Raw genomic sequence first — 22,018 nt, 5'->3', positions numbered from 1 at the left:
AAAGAGTCGAGAAAATCTATCGTTAAGAAAAATCGAACTACTACTACATGAGTTACTAACTATTACCAGCCAAATAGAATTTAGAATTACGATTACATGCTAAATTGTTATAAAGCAAGAAATCAAACAAAGCCAAATGGCAAAAAGACGACAAAACAAATAGAGGCAAATAGGAACACTTCACCCCACACTTAAGAGATTGCATTGTACCCAATACAAAATAGTAGAAACAAGAGTGAAAAAATGTGACTCCCTGAGGCCTTCGGTGTAATCATCATCAGCACCCTCGAAGGTGCGCAAGTACTCCTCATCATCAAAGGGGATTGAGTTCACGTCTTCGTCAGGTGGCAGTTGTACTCCATTGTCCATACCCAACCACTGCCTAGTGATATCAGAGAGTGGGTGATCCTGCTGTAGCTCATCCAAGTAAATCTCCCAATATTAGCGCGAAGGCACATATCGGCGAACATCAGCTGCAGTGTCTCCTTGACACGAACCATCCTCTGGTCCATAGTAGCAACAACAGTAGGAGAGTCTATCACAAACGTAAAATCAAAGACCTTAATAGGCTACAGCACAGGGATCATCTGATCATAGTAAGGCTCCTCCTCCACATGGTGAGTCCTTAGAAGCTGAGCGATCATACTCGGGTAATATAGGCGGCGAGCCCCAAGTGATCGCACTCTATCCATGTACTCAAGCATGAATTTTCTAAGGTCAAACTTCATCTTGGTCAAAAGGCATATATTAGGCACACCTTCACCCTCGAGACATCACTATCACTCTGGGTTGGCATAATCTTGACATTAATTAGTCATAGAAGAACCTTGGCTGGACACTAGAATGTCCCCTTCCTTTTATCCTTGTGAAGAGAGTCAACACCACACAGCTAGCGCTGGATATCAAGATAGTTCAGGCGACAAATAAACCCCTGGAACAACTTGCTAGAGTGCTCTATAAATCCTATAATTTGGTTGATCACCTGAGAGGAAAAAGGTATCACTTTGCCTCGCACTTATACCCCGTACACTGCATCCAAACTAGCCTCAAGCTGCTAGTTGGCATAAAACTCCTTCACTAAGTTCACGTTCACCGCATCATCGGGATCGAACAAACTCTCAAAGCCCAGGTTCCGGATGTTTTTTTAGATCACAGAGTACTTCCGAGCCAACTTCCCATCATCAATACCAAACTCAAGATCCGGGTTCACATCAGTGACAAAGGTCGTATACCAGTGTCTAGCATGAGCAAGGACAACCCGAATACCAAACTTGCACTCTAGGACCACGTCATCTTCCGGATCAATTTCCTCCATGTCCTCTTCCACTGGAAAATCAGGTGCTTCCCGCCTACCTCCTCTCCTACTACTCGGTGCAACTCCATAGGAACCAGTGTTAGCACGCTTACTTGGATGACGAGACATTGTACCTGCACAAGACGAACAAAATTATCCATAAGACTTGGAACAAAAAGCAAGACCAAAATGGGTAACAACCTCACACTTATGTCATTGGCATGTTCACTAGTACAATGTATGTCGGGGACGCAGACTACCCCATTAAAAGCACGTCACAAGTCACCACCAACCTAACATTACAACAACATACCCAACGATTACAATATACTATGTTAAAGTACAAAATCAAGAAGCTAAACTAGTAACTAAGAAAAGAAAATCAAGAAGTTATACTACAACCCTACAGAAGTACATAGCATGAATCAAACACTCCAATTAGCAACTAGTAACACACTAGCATGGGGTGGTCAATCGATTAGAACTCGGGCCTAACACTTCACAAATTTACAAAATAAGAACATGACCCCCACCACACACTCATCATCTATCAATACGTCATTACAAAGAAATTACCCTCCATATTTGCAACAAAGTATGCATATTATGTCATTGGAGAATTTTATCAAACACATAGGCGCTAGTTTCAACTTATAACTTCAATTCAAAATAGGCTAGAACCATCACACATGTCGATCAATCACACCACCCAAAACAACCAAGACATCACAACATCTTAGCAATAACACAAAGTGCTCCAACCTAACTTCATCAAATAATTCTTTCAATATCACTATTGAATACTACAAACTTTCCATAAGTATAATCACCACGAAAATCCCAACAAAAGCAAGCACAATTTCGACCAAGTTATTAAATATAACTAAAAAATTATCAAACACAAAACTACCTAGTGTTAGGAAAAATTAACAAAATCTAACTAAATACTACCAAAAATTACTTCTAGAAAGAGAAAAGAGAAGAGAAGAACACTTACCTCAATAGGGGATGAAGATGGGAGGGATTGAAACTTGAAGAAATTAGGGAGGAAGTGAGGGATTTGTTTGTGAGTGAGAGAGGAGAGAGTTTAGAGAGGAGATAAAAAGAATGGGAGAAAAGGGTAAGGGAATGTTTTTAGACAAAAAAGGGGTCGGGCGCTTCTATTTTTTTCTTTTTAAATTTTTTTTCATACCTGACCGAATTTTTACACTACCGTGTAATGGGGTGCGCACCCCACGCATTGTGGTAGTGGAATTATTTAGAGAGATATTCAATTATTAGAGGGGGCACGTTTTGCCTGGCGCGGTGTAGGGTGTGGCGCCCCATGCGACGCGTTAGGCCAATTTTCCTAGAGTACGACTTGTTTTTGCTTCTTAGACCATGGTTTGCACCTCATTACTTTTATGTACTTGATTCTTATATAATTCATGCTCATACCTGTCCTAAAAAGTATCAAAAATCCTAAGCTCTAATAGTTCAAATATATAGCCACCTAAACTATTTTACAACGGCAAGAAAAAAAGGTTAGAAGTAGTTCTGAGTTATAGTCGTCAGCTTGACTCCGTCACTTAGGCTCATTTGATTACTATGCTAGATGATTGCTTGTTAAATCCTTGAACAAAGTATGGTTTCAACCTGTGCCTATTCACCTTAAAACTCTCATTCACTTCCTCATCTTGGATCTCAATAGCGCCATATGATGACACATGTTTCACCACATACGGATCCGTCCAACTTGATTTGAATTTTTCGGGAAACAGCCTAAGTCTACTATTGTATAGCAAAAATTTGCCCCTTCATGAAACTCATTTGGCTTAATAAGATGATCATGCCACCTCTTTGTCTTTTTCTTAAAAATTCGCTCATTTTCATATGCGTCCAGTCTAAACTCCTCCAACTTATTCATTTGTAACAACTTGTGTTCACCCGCAAGTCTAAGATCAAGAATTAAGAAACTTAATTTCTCAAGCTTTATGTTATATCTCAACAGGTAGGTGACACAATTTCCCATACATTAATTTAATGTTGAAGTCCCTATGGTTGTTTTGAACGCAGTTCTATACGCCCATAGAGCTTCATCCAATTTCACACACCAATCCTTACGAGAAGAGCTAACCACCTTTTCAAGAATTCATTTAAGCTCGTGGTTAGCTACTTCAACTTGCCTACTAGTTTAGGCATGGTACGAGATTCCTGTTTTATGTGTGACCCATACTTGGACAGTAATGCAGCAAACGCCTTGTTCACAAAATGAGATCTGTTGTCACTAATAATCACTCGAGGTGTCCCAAAGCGGATAAATATGTTCTTCTGTAAGAACTCACACACCACTCGAGAATCATTGATCGTAGTAGGAATTCCTTCAGCCCATTTAGAGACATAGTCAATGGCTACTAGGATATACTGATAAGAATGAGGCAAAGGGAATGGCCCTATTAAATCAATGCTCCAAACATAAAAAATTTCACATACCATAATTGAGTTTAGAGGAATCTCATCCCTCATGCTAATGTTACCTATTCTTTGACACTTGTCATATTATCACATGAAACTACATACGCTCATGCATATTTGTATAAAATAGGCCATTGAAAACCGACTTCCATGATCTTTGCTGCAATGCAATTACCACAATAGTGTCCTTTAGCTACCCTATCATGGCGGTGAGATAAAATGCTTGTCATCTCTCCTTTAGGCACGTATCTTCGAATCACACCATTTGCACAGAGTTTAAACAAAAAGGGGTCATTTCCAAAATAACTTTTTACCTCACCTTGAAGTTTTCTTATTTGATCACGAGAGCGGTCACGCGGCAACCATCCATTGTCCAAAATGTTGGCTACATCAGCATACCAAGACCGTCTTTCAGAGACCACAGCAATGGAAAAAATCTGGTCATCAGGGAACCCTTCTCTTATTTCCACTATCTCTACTAGAGGTCTCTCAAGTTGAGATATATGATCTGCAATGTGATTTTTAGTGCCTTCCTGTCCTTAATCTCAAAGTCAAACTCTTGGAGCAACAATATTCACTATATCAGATGCGGCTGGGACTCCTTCTTACTCTGCAAATATTTCAAAGTTGAGTGATCAGTGTGCACAATTACTTTACTCCCTACAAGATATGATCTAAACTTTTCAAAATCAAAGACCACAACAAAGAACTCTTTCTTAATAGTAGCATACTTCACTTGAGCGTTATTCAATGTCCTACTTGTATAGTAGATGGGCCTAAACATCTTATCTTTCCTTTGCCCCAGAGCTGCTCCCACAGCTACATCACTAGAATCACACATTATTTTAAAAGGCTGGCTCCAATCAGGTTTCACCATAATAAGGGCAGTACCAAGCTTTTCTTTTATCAATTTGAATGCCCTCAAGAACTTCACAATGAACACAAACTTGTCATCCTTCGCTAGCAATGTAGTCAATGGCTTGGTAATGCAGGAAAAGTTTTTGATGAACTTTCTGTAGAGCCCAGCACGCCCAAGAAGCTCCTTATGCTCTTCATAGAAGTTGGTGGATGAAGTCTAGAAATCACATCAACCTTTTCTCTATAAACTTCTATGCCATGTGCAATCACTTTGTGGCCCAGAATGATTCCCTCTTTCACTACGAAATGACACATCTCCCGGTTAAGAACCAAGTGAGTTGCTTCACAATGTTTAAGCATAAGCTCCAAGTTTTTCAACAGTCATCAAAATCATCACCAAACAGAGTGAAATCTTCCATGAATACCTCTAGGCACTTCCTGTTCATATCTGAGAAATAGACATCATGCATCTATGAAAAGTGGTAGTGCATTATACAACCCAAATGGCATACTCATGTAAGCAAAAATACCTCCAGGGCAAGTGAAAGTAGTCTTCTCAACATCTTCTGGGACAATGGGTATCTGATTATAGCCTGAGTACCCATCCAAGAAACAGTAACAATCATATCTAACCACTTTCTCGATCATCTGATCAATAAAAGTGAGGGGGATATGGTCTTTCGTTATTGCATCATTCAGACTCTTATAATTAATGTGCACTCGTTGCTATGTGACTGTTTTTGTTGGGGTCAATTCATTGTCTTCATTCTTTACCACTGGCATACCTCATTCTGAGGCACCACTTGCACAAGATTGATCCATTGGCTATCATAGATGAGGACAACCACTCCTGCATATACAACTTGATAATCTCTTTGTGCAATACCTCATCCAGATTTTTATTCAGGTTGTATTGGGGTTACACCACTGGCTTGCTATTCTCTTCCAGTAAAATTTTGTGCATGCAAATGGCTGGACTAATTTCTTAAATATCAGCTATGGTCCAGCCGATGGCCTTCTTGTACTTTCTCAGCATCTCCACCAGCTTTTGTTCCTATGCACCTATCAAGTAAGTAGAAATAATCACAGGAAAAGTATTAGTTTTAAGAATAGCATATTTCAAGTGAGTAGGGAGGACTTTCAATTCCACACTAGTCGACGTCTCCTTTTCCTTATCAACCACTTGAACCTCAGTCTCAAGATCTTCAGACTCTTTCTTTATTTTGGGATTTCATTCTCCACTATCTAGACTAAGTAATGCACCTCTCTAGAGTGCCCCCCCACAAGATTATCAAACTTGTATTTTTCAGCCAATTTCCCAACAACATCAAGCTTGAAACACGAGTAGTCAGATGACTCCTCACTAGGGTATTTCATCATTCTCTTCATCTGGAACACCACTTTCTCATTACTTACTCCGAGAATAAGTCGCACATCGCATATATCAAGTATTGCTATGCCAGTACATAGAAAAGGCCTCCCTAGAATTTGATGAACGTCCTTGTTCGCTTTCATGTCCACCACAATAATGTCTACGGGGAACACAAACTTTTCAACTCATACTAGAATATCCTCAATGAATTTTTCAGGCAAGAGTAGTTTGGCTAGCCAGTTGTAGGAACACTAGTATAGTTTTGATCACTCCAAGCTCACCTTCAACTTTTATAAACACATACAAAGATATTAAATTTATAGAAATACCAGAATCACATAGAGCCTTGTCAAACTTTTCACTCCCCAATGAATATGGTATGGTGAAGCTTCCTGGGTCCCCACACTTTTGAGAAATTTTATTTTGCAATATGGCACTGCAGTGTGCATTCAGCTTGACCACTGTTATCTCCTCTAACTTTCTCTTGCTAGACAAGATTTCCTTCATGAATTTAGCATAAGCAGGCATCTGAGTGAGAACCTCTATGAAGGGAATGTTCATATATTGTTTCTTGAGCATCTCCAAGAACCATCCAAAGCACTTGTCTAATTTTTCCTGCTTCATCTTTTGAGGGAATGGTAGAGCTGGCATGCATCTTCTTTCTTCAATCTCCTTTTGTACCCCCCCCCCCCCCCACCACTCTCACATTTCTGTTCTTCACTCTTCTGCTCCTCCAATGTGTCACTCTCCTTGCTCACCACTTCGGATCTAGTTCTGGATTCACCAATGTTTTGCCACTTCTCAAAGGCACAACTTTAATTGTTTCCTTCGGGTTCTTCTCTGTGTCAGAGGGTAGAGTCCCAGGAACCCTTTTTCAGACAACATGTTTGCAATTTGTCCCATCTATCTTTCTAAGTTCCAGATGGTTGTGCCTTGTTCCTGGAGGGCTGTGCCATGGGTCTCAAATTTATCATCTGATTTGTTGATGAAGGCCTTCATTAGATCTTCTAGACTCGAATGGTTAGGTTGTGGAGGCTGGTACTGTTGCCTTTGCTTATTTTGTATACTAGGAGGTCCTTGCCCTAGTGCTCTAGGATTTTGCTGCTGCCACGAATTTAGACTACCACTTGAAGAGCTATATGAGAAAATTGGATGTCTTTGTCTCATGGAATTGAAGTTATTACCTCCTTGGTAGTTACCTCTGCTGAAGTTTCCCATTGCATTCACTTCTTACTATGCAGTGGAGGTTTGTCACTCATGTGTTGGGTGTCACATTTATCAAATATTGCATCCTAACTGTGGTTGACTCTGCACCTGGGCTAGTGTCAACTTCTTGATGTCTTTATCCATAACTGCTATCTAGGTCCGCATTGCAACAAATGATTCTACTTGGTGCACACCTGCTGACATTCTTTGTTCACCTTAGTCAATAGGCCATTGATACACATCATCAGATAGTTCATTTAGAAGAGTGACAATCTCTTTTGGAGTTTTCGTCATAAGCGGGCCTCCCACTGCAATATTTAGTACCCTTCTTGATGCTGGAGTTAAGCCATCCCTGAAATCCTGGAGTTGCATCGATTGCTCCATCCCATAATGTGGGCATCTTCGTAGAAGATCCTTAAACCTTTCCTAAGCCTCGAACACAGTTTCTCCTTCACCTTGACTGAAACTGTGAATCTCCTTTCTCATATTTCCAGTCTTAGCAGCAAAGAAGTACTTGTCTAGAAATTTAGTAGTCATCTCTTTCCACGTATGGATAGACCCAGTAGGTAGACTCTGTTGCCACTGCTTTGCATCATCCTTTAGTGAGAAAGGAGATGCTCTGAGGTAGATAGCATCGTGTGCTGCTCCACTATAGCAGAAAGTGTTCATGATCACATGAAAGTCCATCAGATGACTGTTAGGATCTTCGTTGGGTTTGCCTCTAGAGATACAATTATTTTGAATAGTCTAGATGACTCTCTGATTGAGTTCAAAATTGTTAGCATCAATGGGTGGGGGTCTCGCACTGGACTGTGTGGTTGTAGACTGGTCTGAAATAGTCACCCAATTATCTGCCTAGGGCTCATATTTTCGAATGCATCTTCTATAAGAGGGCGGTTCAGTTTGAATCATCGTCCTCTTTCCCCATTAATGGTTTCATCATCTCCCAGAGCTGCATTAGCAATTGCCTATGCAGTTGCTTCTATCCGTTGGGATGCTTTGCTTGCAGCCAAATCGACTCCATCATCACCTTTTTGCCATATGTTCTTGGGTCGAAGATTGCCCCAAGAAATTTTCGATGAATCCTCTCTCTTTTCTCAGTTGTCGCAGGTGTTTCTCCAACTCTAGTTCGTAAGTTATCACTTCCTTTGAAGAAGATCGATTCATACACCAGAAAAGTTAAACACATGTCCTCCATATAAGTGAGAAAACGTGAATACAAAAAAATTAACTTGGTTCCTGAATTAGCACCAAAAGCTATTTTAAACTATTGATTGTCAATCCTCGCAACTGTGCCAAAATTTGACGAGCGCAAAACACAACATGAAATTAATGCTCGCTAGCAAAAGAAGTTTAGGTTAATAATCATCTCCACATGAATTGAATTTAAACAGTGTTCGAATATTCTTTAGTTAATTACTATCCAGAAAAATTAATACTTGATTAGAATGATTATCAACTACAATTAATTACCAAAATTAAAGAAACAATCAATTGATCACAAAAGCCAAAAGTTGAGCAACACAGAAACATCAGCGAGAGAAATAGGGTAAATGACTCAACATGTGCAAGATAATTGACTCGGGATCCAATCCTTGAACTATTTTACTCTAGAATATTGTTGATTCTCACGAATTCACTAGATAATTAGATTACACTGGAAGTTAAGGTTACTTGTCGAATAAACTTTAATTTAAGGAAATAACCCAATTGAAGCACGATGAACAATTGCAATGAATATAATGATGGTTTTAGTTTTAAGGGTAACTTCTCACCAATATTTTCTTATTTTCTAGTTCGATTAATAATTCAAGAGGTTCTTTCTATTACCTCGGTGAATCACAAATTTAACTAGAGTTTGAGATGTAAAGAAATTCAATATCAAATTCCTCCTTCAATTAAGTAAAATAATGAATAACTTCATAATATAATTCAAAACTCCATCAAATTAAATCAAGAAATTGTCATGAAATGAACCCCTAATCAACTTCTCAATACACCATATCTATCAACATCCTAAGGGAAAACTGCTCCATAGCAATGAAAAAATTCATCTCGAGAAGGTTTAAAGACAGAAAATATCAATGCTAATGATTCGATACAAACTCCCGTATTGCACCGATTGTTGGTTGAAATCTTGACGAATTCTTGTGTCTTCTTGTCTTAATTGTTTCTCAAATCTTTTGTAGGTTAAAAGTCCTCTCAAAATCGTATTTTTGGTGTATTTATACTGTGTAGAAGCAGGTCGGCAGAACTACCCTTTCCAAGCTGAAGTGGGAAATTACTCTTAAGGAAAATACACAGAAGTTGTGCGCCTCGCAAGCAGTTTCTTTTGTCAAGCACGCTTCATTGTACAGCCGCGACGCGCCCCATGCGGCGCGATGGTACAATTTTCTCTGAGTAAATTTTTTCTATCACGTTTTGATATCCTGATTTGGTCCTCGACACCCTTGAACGCGATTTCGGTTTAATTCCTTGGGCTTTTACTTAGACTTCAAAGCTCTAGTTGTTTAGTTTAGCTCTAAATTATCTTTTTAACTCGAAATTATTTCATGCAAGGCATAAAATACATAATAAGTGTAAATCACCATCATTTAAGCTCAAATATAAGAAAAGTATAATAATTAGAGTGCAAAATACGACTAAATAATGAGTTTCTAGCCTACCATCAAAAGCCGGGGCTGAATTGATGTCTCACCATAAACAAGTTGATGCTTTCTGGAGACAAAAATCAAACCTCAAATGCCATATATAAGGAGATAAAAATACTTAAGTTCTTTCACTCAGAAGTGAGAGGAAGAAGGAAGCATCCTCATATTCACAGAATTAATCATGATAAATGGATAGAAGGATATGAAGGAATTAGTGATTTAGCAGTAGAATTCTATAAGAATTTATTCTACCAAGACGACAATACTCTTGACTTGAGTATATTAGATCCAATTCAAAAAATTATTGAGAATACTGATAATGAGAACCTTTTGGCAGCCCATGTTATGCAAGAAGTTAAAGATGCAGTCTTTGATATTACTCCTAATAGCTCCGCTGGTTCTGATAGGTTTAGTGGTATGTTCTTTCACAAGGCTTGGGATATTGTGGCTACTGATATGGTTAATATGGTAAAGTTTGTCCTTAATAGAGAGCAGTTGCCTAAATTCTTTACCAATACATGCATGTTTCTACTTCCTAAAGTGGAGTCACCTCAAACTTTCTCAAAGTTTAAACCAACTAGTGTGAGTAATGTTACTTAGAAGATTGTCTCTAGAGTCCTGAACAACAGACTCTCTGCTACCATCTCAAAGATTATTTCCCTGAGTCAAAGTGGCTTTGAAAAGGGTAGGGTAATTGGTGAGAATATTTTGTTGGCACAGGAGATAATTCATGAGATCAGAAAACCAAAAAAGGGGGTAGTAGTCTATAATATTGATATGAACAAAGCGTATGACAGAATGTCTTGGCTATTATATGCTTAGTTATGAGAAAAATAGAGTTCAGTGAAGAGTAGATTTATATAATATGGAATCTTATCTTCAATATGTTTTATAGTGTGGTCATAAATATAAAGAGAAACGGCCTCTTCAAATCTCACATAGGCATTAAGTAGGGAGATCCTATCTCTCCGTCTCTATTCATCATTGCTGCTGAATCTCCGTCTAAAATGCTGATTAAGCTCTATGAAGATCCTAGGTTACGTTCACTGGTTTCTATATGCAACCTAATGGACCTAAGATTAATCATCTAGCTTATACTGATGATCTTATTATTTTTTGTGCAGGTAAAACTAACACACTGAAGCTTGTGATGGAATGTGTAAAGAAATATGAAGAGAATTCAGGACAATTGATTGATCAACAGAGAGCAAAGTTATTTTTTGATGGGTGAAGGAATCTCAAGCAGAAGGATTGAAATTGTATAAAACTTGCTTCAAGTTCAACCGAACGAGTTTCCTATTACTTATTTAGGATGTCCTGTCTTTTCGGGAAGGAATAGAGTACAATATTTTACATATATGGCTAGGAGTGGCAAACAGGCGGGCCGGGTCGGATATGGTTCGGGTCGAAAACGGGTAATGAAAAAACGGATCAATTTATCCGACCCGACCCATATTTAATACGGATAAAAAACGGGTTAACTGGCGGATAATATGGGTTACCCATATTATCTATGACTTCTTGTATATGATTACTTTTGGGAAAATTCTTAGTCTCCCTAACTTGAGGAATCCCCAATTTGAGGCTTTGCAAATGTAAAAGTTAGACACATTGGTTATCCATTGGTTACTTATTGGTTATCCATTTTCTAAATGGATAATATAGTTCTTATCTATATTTGACCCGTTTTTAAAAAGTTCATTATCCAACCCATTTTTTAGTGGATAATATGGGTGGTTAACTGTTTTCTTTGAACCATTTTGCCACCCCTATATATGGCTACCAAAATTTTGAAGAGATTGAGTACATGGCATTAGAGCAGGCGATTAAAGGGGGAGGTCATCTAGACTAAGCATGTACTTACAGTCATGCTCGTTCACCTCCTTTTCAATTGTCAACCGCCGAAAACCATCATCAAACAAATAGAGAAGATCTTTGTAAATTTTCTATGCGGTATCAATGAAGGAAAATAGAAATACCATTGGGAAACATGGCATAAACTATGCTTCCCTACTGAAGAAGGTGGAATTGGGGTTAGATCTTTGCAAGATATTTCAGATAGCTTCAGCGCTAAATTATGGTGGCAATACAGAACCAAGAGTTCTTTATGGGCTGACTTCCTGAATGCGAAGTATGCAAGAAGGGGTCATCAAGGTGCGAGGAAGCTAAACTACAACCAATCTCATTGCTGAAGAAGACTTATGATTACCATGAATAAAGTTGACCATTTAATTCTGTGGAGAGTCAATAAAGGAAATTCTAATTTCTGGTGGGATATGAGACTGGTTTGAGCAAGTTGGCTCAATTTGGAGATGCCTCTACTTCTACTAAGGGGAAAGTCTGTTCCTATTTCAATGATAGAGAGTGGAACATTCCAAAGCTTAGGCAAGCTCTACATAATGAAATGGTTTCTCAAATTTTTAAAATTACAATTACCTTTTCAGATCTGGTGGATAGACCAATATGGACATCCACAACAAACGGGAAATGTAGTTGTAAATCTGCTTGGAATTGCATTAGAACTTATCAGAATACTTCTTTCGTCAACAAGATGATTTGTCACAAGAAATCCCCCTTTAAAATTTCCTTTTTCTTGAGGACATTATTCAGACATAAGATATATTAACATGAGAAGGTTTGGAATCCCCCTACCATCTATGTATTCTTGTTGTACCAATCATAAACAAGAAGATGAGGAACATTTGTTCCTTAATTGATTTGTTCCTTCAATCAACAATTTGGGATCAGCCAAAGAAGTACTAGCCGAGACACCACATTATCAGTTGGTGGATGACTAAGGGTAGTAATCCTATCCAAGAATTATGTCTATAGGTTCAACCAGGTATTATCACTTGGCACATTCGAAAGTCTAGATGCAAGAGTAGATTTGAAAATATTGACATCTCCTTATAGAACTATCCCAGCAATCAATCAACAACTCATTTTAGTTACTCATAAGAAATTTCCTAAACTTCCCAAATTTATGAACTGGGATAAACTCTATGATGTCATGAATATGGCAAAACATTATATCTCCACTACAGCAGTGAAATGGAACCTTCCCAGAATTGGTTTTGCTAAGCTGAATTCAGATGGTTGCTCAAAAGGCAATCTAGGGCCTGCTGGGGGTGGTGGGATTGTTCGGGATGATCAAGACAGAGTGATTGTTGCTTATGCTACTCCACTAGGGTGTATGACCAATAATATGGCTGAAGCACTGACTCTCAAGATTGGTATTGAATGGTGCAGGAATAATGGCATTGCAGATCTCGAAATAGGATGTGATTCTAAATTGTTGGTTGACTGGATTAATAGCAACAATAACCCCCGTGGAATTTATGGGAATTTTGGACAAGTTTAAGAATTATTTGGAGGGTTTTGTGAAGTGGAACATTCAACATTGTTATAGAGAGGGTAACAAGGTGGAAGACACGTTAGCTAATTGGGGACTGAGCTGCACAGAAATTACATATATAAATGATAGTGAACAGTGAAGCTAAGGGAGAAATGAAAATGGACAAACTACAATGTCCATCTTTCAGAATTAACAAGCATAGAAATTCTTTCTTTGCGGAGAGAAATATAAACAGAATTGACTTGCTAGATATTCGTTGAGGTTGTATATTTTGTATAGCAGAGATTACGAGTTTATCTCTCATCAGTTATTGATTTTTCGAGAGCTTCACTGGAAATCCTACTAGTCTTTCAGTATGGAGCTTTGTTCCATTCTTAGTAGGTGCAGGGAGTTCAAACTCCTCTGTTTTGTACTTCATTTCATATCAATAAATTCCTATTTAACTAAAAAGAATTATAAAATAAAGAACTAACATTTCAGTAAGATCTCAATTATTAAAGAAAAGGGCAGGCATGCTTGGGGGGGGGGGCATAGTATTTTACTGACCTACTTTCACCCATATGGCAGGTTTTGCTAGCTTGATGGTGTGAAGGGTGAAATTTGGCGGAAAGACAAAAAGATCTCAATTATTAAAGAGAAGGTAGGCGTGTTTACATGATTTCATTTGGTTGGTAGCGGGCTTTTTGCATTTCGATCATCTTACTAAAGGAGTGATCGAAATTACGGAGAATCGGAAGATTACCACAAAATAACTTGCACCAAGGGATGGGTTTGTCTGACATTCTCTCTAACACAGATGGGACTGTAGCTCCCTCACCCCACAAACATTAAAGAATAAAATATACTGTAGCAGTCAAAACAAGCTCCAATATGCCAACCTCATTATCTTTTGAAACAGGCTCAAGTAAAAAAGATTTGAACCACAGAAAATTGTAAACAATGTCCCCGACACTCAACAGTATCATACAAAAAGAGAGATGATAGACTAACACCAGCTTCTCAATCTTCCTCCTCGGCCTCATTCTCAGCAATGTTGAAGTACCTCAACTCATAAACATTTCGATCCTTGTTTGAAGAAATAACTCGCAGCCAATCACGAACATTATTCTTCTTTAGATATTTCTTTGTCAGGTACTTCAAATACCTACTCAAACAAAACGAAATTACGAGACTGCATTGGCTGATATTTTCTTAAAGAGAGACAGCTTGTTAGACACACAACAGTTTGATTAAAAAGTAAAACAAGACTGTAGAAAAACTCAGGTCAAGAGAGCTGATTGAAGTCCCAAACGGAGGCCGGCCCCTTCTACGCAGGCATGCAAAAGAAATGGGCACTACCCCCTTACAACATCTTTTTACAGAAGGACAGGACAAACCTGTTCTTATTCTGAACAAATCAAATTCAATAAAATAAGGCTAATCAGCAATGTTTTACCCAAAAAAGAAAAAAGCAAGAAGACAAGTTCCAAAATAAATAAATCCAAAAACGATGTGCAATTGTAGCTTATGTTCTTAACCAATATAAGGGGAGTATAGTACTGTAAGACAGGACAAAACCATAAGTTTTCACAAAACTAGACTCAAAACATCATCCTAGATACACCATTCTCTAAGAAAGAATGGTTGGATCAAAGTCTAGCGATTTTAAAGTAGATAAGAGCAGTCGAACCATCTAAATGCTATTCAAAAAAAAAGGAAAATGAGATGAGACATCATAATTCTGGCACAACGCTTCTAACTCAAACAGTGTAGACACAAGTCACAACAACAAAACCTGTGTAATCCCACAAGTGGGAACTGGGGAGGGTAGTGTGTACGCAAACCTTACCCCTACCTTCGAGAAGACAGAGAGACTGTTTCTGGTAGACCCTCGGGTAGGAAAGGTAAACAGGAAGGGCAACAACAAGCACACCAATCAAAAAACCGAAGCAAAAATATAAAACTAACACTAGGTACTGCAATCAGAAAGTCGAAACGAAAGCAACAAGTAGTAACAGAAGTCAAGGAATACGAAAATACACAAATGACACTAAGTCATGTACTAAAGCTACTGTAATAAGGACAACGCTCGGCTACCTATCCTAATCTTTTAGTACCTTCCTATTCATGGTCATGACCTTAATAAGCTCGAGTAACGTCATATCTTGCCTAATCACCTCTCTCTAATACTTCTTCGGCCTGCCTCTACCTCTTCTTAGGCCCTCCAGGGCCAACCTCACACCTCCCCACCAGTGTAGATACCCAATGACAAATGAAAAAGGTTGTGATTTGGAGTGAGTAATAGTCCCTGGATCAAACCCAACTGAAAAAATGTCCTGATTTGAAGCAACCAACTTAGACAAAACAGAGTTGATCTATCCTACAAACTCCAATAAGTATGCCAATATAAACAATATCACCAAGAGGGACTAATATTTTTATCACTTTTAAATCATTCTTCAATATATTATTTGGGAGTCCCAATATACATGGACTGTGCCAACATTAACATTATCATCACGAGAATTAGGGTTTTTATTACTTCTAAAGTATTTTTTTATTCATTTTTTCTCAGGAAGTACCAAAAAAATACAGAGAATAAAAGTCAAAAATTCTCCAAGTTACTACCATCACAGTTCCTCGTGCAAAAATTTCCACTTGATGTTACTTGTCAAGTTAAATAATTGAATACTACTCATTCTGTCCCACTTTATGTGATGCACTTTCTTCTTTAGAAATAATTTAACTTTAAACTTTTCATTTTACCTTTGAGGAGACAATTTAGCCACACAAATATCTGACTTATTTTAGACCATAAGTTTCAAAAATCTTTCTTTCTTTCTTAAACAACATACAGTTAAAGTGCAGCACATTAAAAAGGAACAGAGGAAGTAGCATTTTGTATTCAATGCATTTTCCTTGGCTACCCATAAAACTAAGTTGATCACATAATAATTTATTATTAAACAATGTTGTCATAAAGTAGAGCAAAACAAGAACGGTAGAGAAAGAAGTGTGAGAAATGTTGTTAGATAATCTCATTCAAGTGTGCATTCATAGGGCCAAGAGTACCCTATTTATATAGGGTGGAAGACTGAAGTAGACAATTAAATAAATGCATATAAAAGCTCTAAATGGTTCATTAAATAAGGAATTTGGAAGTAGTAATTGGACATCCACTTCTTAAAGTATTCAAACAACTTCCTCCCTGGATGTCCATTGCAAAAAGAATATATCTCGTTAAAACCTTATTAGAAATAAATCCTTTGGAATAAAAAATCTAGTGAAGGAAAAAGAGTAATATGGCGAAAGGTGAAAGAAATACCCACGATAATATAGGAAGATAAATACAGCATTACATAGGCCAATTAAAGGGTGATTTCACAAAGGAGATAGAATGAAGAACAATTCGCAAAATTCTATTTCACATGATATTAAGGTGCAGCAAGTGATAATCGGGGAGACTTGTTAAATAAATCTTCTTTTACATTGAGAAAATCCTTGTTGGCTTCTCGCTCAACTCCAGTTGGAGTAAAAGTTCAAAGCTTGGAGGACTATAAGCATGCTCTGCACTCTCTTCCCAACTTAAATACCAAGTTGCATTTTGTGATAAGGTTTGAAATTTTGACGTGCACCGGACCCACGATGTCCGCATCAAGAGCAACGGCGAACATCTAAGGGAGTAATGTTGTGAATACTTTATATTCATGAACTACCATTGAATTTTCCTATACATCCATGTGCTTGGAACCATAATACATAGACATCCCTTTGAACTTGCCAAAGTATCCACTTACACACTTTAAGTAAGGGTCCAACTCCAATCTATTGAACATCTTATGTTGTTGAAAGTGTGTCAATTGAACACGTATAGGGACATGGCAGATCCGTGTCATTACGCATAAACTTGAGCATACATTGTTGAAAAAATAAAAAAATTGCCAAAAAAGTTAATTTCCAGCAAAAAAATTCTCCTGATTAAGCCACCATTTTTTCCTTCAAATGTCAGTCATTTTTCAACAGAATTCCGGCCAAGCTCCTTGATGAAGAGTTTGAGAATAATAAAGGAGGCGGTACAACCAACACTTTGCTCATTTCAAATGCCTACCTTAATTTCATAGCAAAACTTTTACAACAATAGAGAACAAAGGAAATATCTTAATTGTCTTTAATTGGAGATAAAGAGCCAAATCCAAATCCTTTAGATTATCCAACACATAAATTTGACCCACAGCCAAACGCATCATCAGAAGTGCTTGCAAAGACAAACATGGTCAAAGCTTCAATTTCATCAACATTAACTCCTCAACCTTCTTTGTTCAAAGCCAAAAGGTTAATATTCACATAAATTTCTCAAACAACCTTGAAAGCCTTCTCTGTTTCAGATGAGTTTGTAAGTTGCTGACACCGAAGAGAAAAATCATTACTTTGGGTTTGACGATTGTCTCAGACAACTTCTTATCCAAGTTTCAACCACCAACTTTTCACCTAATCCAATAATTTTTTTAACAAACTTTGACGAAGTTTCTTTTTCTTATGTCTTAACCCCACAGATCTGATTCTTGACTTAAGAGAAAGAAGAAAGGCAACAAAAGGGCCCATTACAGCACAAGCAAATCTATTTAAGTACTAACTTAGAGGGCGTTTGGGTAAGCTTAAAATATAAAAACTTTTTTGGCTTATTTACGTGTTTGATAACTAAGGGCTCGTTTGGTACGAGGAATAAGGGATAATTAATCCGTGATTAAATTTGAGATGAGCTTACCCCACATTTGGTTAGGATAAAATTGCGGTATAACTAATCCGGAGATTAGTTATCTCGAGATTGTAGTGTTATTTTTATCCATGTGAAAGGGTGGGATAGCAATCCCGGAATAATTAATCATGGGATAACTTGTTTCCCAACCAAGCAACTTCTAAAAGTGTTAATAAGCGAAAATTATCAACGTCCTAAGTTGGTTATGAGCACTTTTGGTTTGACCAAACCATTTATTATTTTATCCTAATATACAACAACATACCCAGTATTATCCCGCACTGTGGGGTCTGGGGAGGATAGTGTGCACGCAAACCTTACCCCTACCTTGTGAGGATAGAGAGGTTGTTTCCAATAGACCTTCAGTCTAGGAAAGCCTAAGTACCACATTAATGAAAATATAGACAAGAAGGGATAGCACCAAAAAGCCATATAAAAGCAGAATAAAAACAAGATAGTTAGGTGATCAACAATGAAAGAAAACAACGGTTAGACATAAAAACCTATCACCAACAGAAAGCGAGACTGCGTGCCAATACTACTATTATGAACACCCTAGACTACCTTCCCTACTACCCTAATCCTCGACTTCCATGCCTTCCTATCAAGGGTCATATCCTCGATCAGCTGAAGTTGTGCCATGTCTTGCCTAATCACCTTTCTCAGCCTCTTCTTCGGCCTGCCTCTACCTCTCTGTAGGCCCTCCAATGTCAACCTCTCACGCCCCCAATATCTATTGTATATCTTAAATATTTTCCCTAAAACAGAACTTCTAACTTCCTCCCCATTCTATTTTGTAGTTTTTCATACTGCTAAAAATTCTTTATAATATAAATTTACTACAAAATGCTTTAAGGGCATTCTAGTTATTTTTAAAAGAAAAAGTGTTTAGTAAGTGCTTATTATAAGCTTCAACACTTGTAATTCAACCACTTGACTGTTTATTTGAGAATAAGTATTGGCAATTAGTAATGTTTTTCAACTTTTATTTCTTACAAGTACATTCAATTTGCTAATCCAACTTCTAATCAATTGCTTTTATGTCCTTATTTAAAAAAATCAATTGCTTTTATGTATATGTGGTGATATGTAAGCACATTTGAATGAAGGCCAAATTTCTAGGATTGCTTGGCACTATAGCAAGCCGAGATTGTTTTTTCTAAAAGCTAGAACAGGACTTATAGGGGAGAATCCTCAACTTCTAATCATTTCAACCATCAAACAAGCTGTTCTAAGTAACATAAAAAATAAAGATTTATGGCTACAACCCCGATTTTCACTTCAAAATTCCCAAAAACTTAGGGAGATTTTGATGGTTCCAGCAGTTGTTAAGTAATCCGCAGGTCTAAATGAGATAAACAGAGACATACCGCTTGGAGAAAGTGCTGTCGGAAGTGACAGTAATCTTGGTCTTGTCACGTGTGACGGTGACGGTGTCGCCCAAGGCACCGGCTTTTCCACCAACCTTAATGCGTTCCTGCAGAAACTTCTCAAGCGAGGCGATTTCCATGATTTTATCTTCCACCGGTTTCGAACAATCAATTATGAAGGTTGCCCCCTTCTTCTTCCCACCCTTTGCTGCTCCACTACCTTTACTCATCTTCGAACTTGATTATCGAAATTCCTACCTACATTTCCAACAAAACAATAATGTGTCACTTGGAAATACTAGGAACACGTAACTGTAAGATGCATTCAAGAGAAAATCTGAGAGTTTACCTCAGTTTAGTGTTTAAGGAAGAAGCTGCGCGCGATTGAGCAATATGAGGAGAGTGCTAGGGTTTTTGCGATATGATGGGATTCAGAAATTTATTGAGGTCCATGAACCTTTGGGCGTGATTCACAAGTGTCAAACTTTGTTAAAAATAGCAAGTTATAGCCAGTTTTCGGACTTGTCACTCAAAAATAGCCAATATTTATCAGGTCAATGAAAAATAACCACTATTTTGATGCTGGACCGGTATACTTTGTTGGTTGCGGTATAATATACTGGATACTGGTGCTCCAAACTCCAGTATATTATGTTGGACCGGTATACTTGCTGGAACTCCGGTATATTATGCCGGAGTTCTAGTCTACTTATGATCTTGGAAGTCCAGTATAATTTTGATGGAGTTCAAGTATACTTATGCTGGAACTCCAGCATAATATGCTGGCGTATTTTTCGGGTTTTGAATAGTATTTTTGCTCAGATTTATCTTTACATGAAAAGTGGCTAAATTTTGATTACTTTTGAAACTGACTATTTTTGAACGACCAGTTGTAAATCTGGCTATTTTTGAATTTCACCCCAAACTTTCTGCTGGACTTCATTAAGAATCGAGAAAATAACAGAAATTGAAGGGGCGAAATAAAAAATAACCACAATTTCAAAAGTAATCAAAATTTAGTAATTTTTTCATATAAAAAAATTGAACCAAAATACCTGTAAAAATCCAAAAATATTCCAGCATAATATGTTGGGGTTCGAATTTTTACATATGAGCTTCCAGCATAATGTGCTGGAGTTCTAACATAATATGCTGGAAGTTTATATGTAGGAGCTTCATACATCCCGCATATTATGCTAGAACTTTCCGTGTGCTAGAGTTCCAACATAATATGCTGGAAGTTTATACGCAAGAGCTCTATAATCCCGCATATTATGTTGGAACTTTTTCGTGTTTCAGGAAAATAGTGGTTATTTTTTGATGACTTTGCAAACGCTGGCTATTTATTGGTTACCAGTCCGAGTGACCACCTGATGTACCTGTCTCATATTTTTGCACAATTAATGCTAAGTATAGTATGAGTACGCAAATGAATGTGGACCCAATAAGTATCTAGTCTAACCTCAAAGAAATAGTGACAAGGGGTCGATGTCGATACTTACTAATGGTCTAATAATAATATACATAAAGTAGACAGGTCTAAAACACAACAAGTAGCAACAAAACAGATAAATATAAATGATATAATTTTCAAGTAAGAATAATTACGGAATCATCAAATACATAAACTGTCTCGAAGGAAACAAGGACAACCAATATCAAATACAATGTCAGATCTCAAGCTAGGAAAACTCATATGTATGTTGACTCCGTATCGAATATTATGCACGAATCTGTCGAGGTGAATTACCCGATCCCATAAGAATAATATCACACAATGTTACCGAGGTAGTACGACCCGATCCACAGATGCATCTCATAATATTGCCAAGGAAAACGGCCCAATCCCATATTGATATTTCATAACAATGTCGAGGCGAACGACTCCCATCCCATAATGATATTTTATAACATTATTGAGGCGAACGATCTGATCCCATAGAAATAAAGAAACTTTCCCACTCGCAAAAATACGTGCGAATTGAGAAGACATGGAACTCCCAATAACATAACCACAATACGAGGATAGGAATGCAAGAGAAAACATAATTATTACTGACCATTAAATATCCCGCAAAAATTCAAAGTAAGAGGCTCGGTCAATACAAAATTCTAGTCTCAATCTCAGTTATGAATTTAAGTAATTAAACAAGCATATTTAATTCAAGTAGTACAGTTAAGGCGTGATGTAGGTATAAATCTTCCCGAACACAAACATAAATCTAGCTTACGCACGGACACTCGGCACCCTGTATATACGTAGCACCCATAACACATAGCATGCAACAATAAGATACTTACAACTATAATTCTCTCTTACAAGATTAGGCAAGAGACTTACCTTGCTTCCAAGCCTACTACTCGGCTCCCACACCTCACTAACACCTCAAATCGATGGCGAGCTACTCGAAACTAGTCAAATGACGTAAAAACCAATCAATATATGCTCAAAAACTCATAATTCAATTTCTAGAGTCAATTTAATTCCCACTCAAAAAGTCAACAAAAGTCAACCTCGGACCCAAGTGCCCAGACTCAAAAAAATTGAAGTTAAATATTACCCGTGGAATTACGAACTAAAATATATAATTTATACCCAATTTCATAACCAATTCGTGGTCAAATCTCATATTTACCAAACTCTACGTTTTTCAACAAAGTCCCAAAATTCTACTAATTTTCATGTTAAAATTGATACCTAATCCGTCTATTTAACTCACATA

The 22,018-nt window shown here is 37.6% G+C and overlaps 2 protein-coding genes across 2 annotated transcripts; both read right to left on the bottom strand.

Moving 5' to 3' along the window:
- Positions 1–1,144: 1,144 nt before the first annotated feature.
- On the bottom strand, positions 1,145–6,602 carry LOC142180821 (uncharacterized). The gene is made up of 10 exons (XM_075252909.1): positions 6,260–6,602; positions 5,392–5,456; positions 5,137–5,254; positions 5,032–5,054; positions 4,401–4,823; positions 4,063–4,281; positions 3,854–3,908; positions 3,510–3,726; positions 3,017–3,228; positions 1,145–1,428 (listed from the first exon to the last, which is right to left on the bottom strand). Exons 1-10 carry the CDS (start codon positions 6,600–6,602, stop codon positions 1,145–1,147), a joined length of 1,959 nt encoding a protein of 652 aa, XP_075109010.1.
- A 7,433-nt stretch (positions 6,603–14,035) lies between these two features.
- LOC142181173 (large ribosomal subunit protein eL22y) lies at positions 14,036–19,778 on the bottom strand. The gene is made up of 3 exons (XM_075253699.1): positions 19,645–19,778; positions 19,296–19,553; positions 14,036–14,334 (listed from the first exon to the last, which is right to left on the bottom strand). Exons 2-3 carry the CDS (start codon positions 19,523–19,525, stop codon positions 14,190–14,192), a joined length of 375 nt encoding a protein of 124 aa, XP_075109800.1. The 5' UTR covers positions 19,526–19,553; positions 19,645–19,778; the 3' UTR covers positions 14,036–14,189.
- Positions 19,779–22,018: the final 2,240 nt, after the last annotated feature.

This window comes from Nicotiana tabacum, chromosome 5, assembly GCF_000715075.1.
Source record: "Nicotiana tabacum cultivar K326 chromosome 5, ASM71507v2, whole genome shotgun sequence".
Lineage (NCBI taxonomy): Eukaryota > Viridiplantae > Streptophyta > Magnoliopsida > Solanales > Solanaceae > Nicotiana > Nicotiana tabacum.
Note: the sequence above shows the minus strand (reverse complement) of the source record. Positions and strands in the feature narration are given on the sequence as shown.

What these genes read in the sequence shown, in the direction of transcription:
- LOC142180821 (XM_075252909.1), bottom strand. Translation starts at nt 6,602, where the DNA reads ATGAAGCAGGAAAAATTAGACAAGTGCTTTGGATGGTTCTTGGAGATG. An exon ending in TGTGTTTATAAAAGTTGAAG is followed by an intron (nt 5,457 to 6,259) that starts GTGAGCTTGGAG and finishes TTGTATATGCAG; the next exon opens with GAGTGGTTGTCCTCATCTAT. An exon ending in TAAGAAAACTTCAAGGTGAG is followed by an intron (nt 3,909 to 4,062) that starts GTAAAAAGTTAT and finishes ATTGCATTGCAG; the next exon opens with CAAAGATCATGGAAGTCGGT.
- LOC142181173 (XM_075253699.1), bottom strand. Translation starts at nt 19,525, where the DNA reads ATGAGTAAAGGTAGTGGAGCAGCAAAGGGTGGGAAGAAGAAGGGGGCA. An exon ending in GACAGCACTTTCTCCAAGCG is followed by an intron (nt 14,335 to 19,295) that starts GTATGTCTCTGT and finishes TTGTTTGAGTAG; the next exon opens with GTATTTGAAGTACCTGACAA.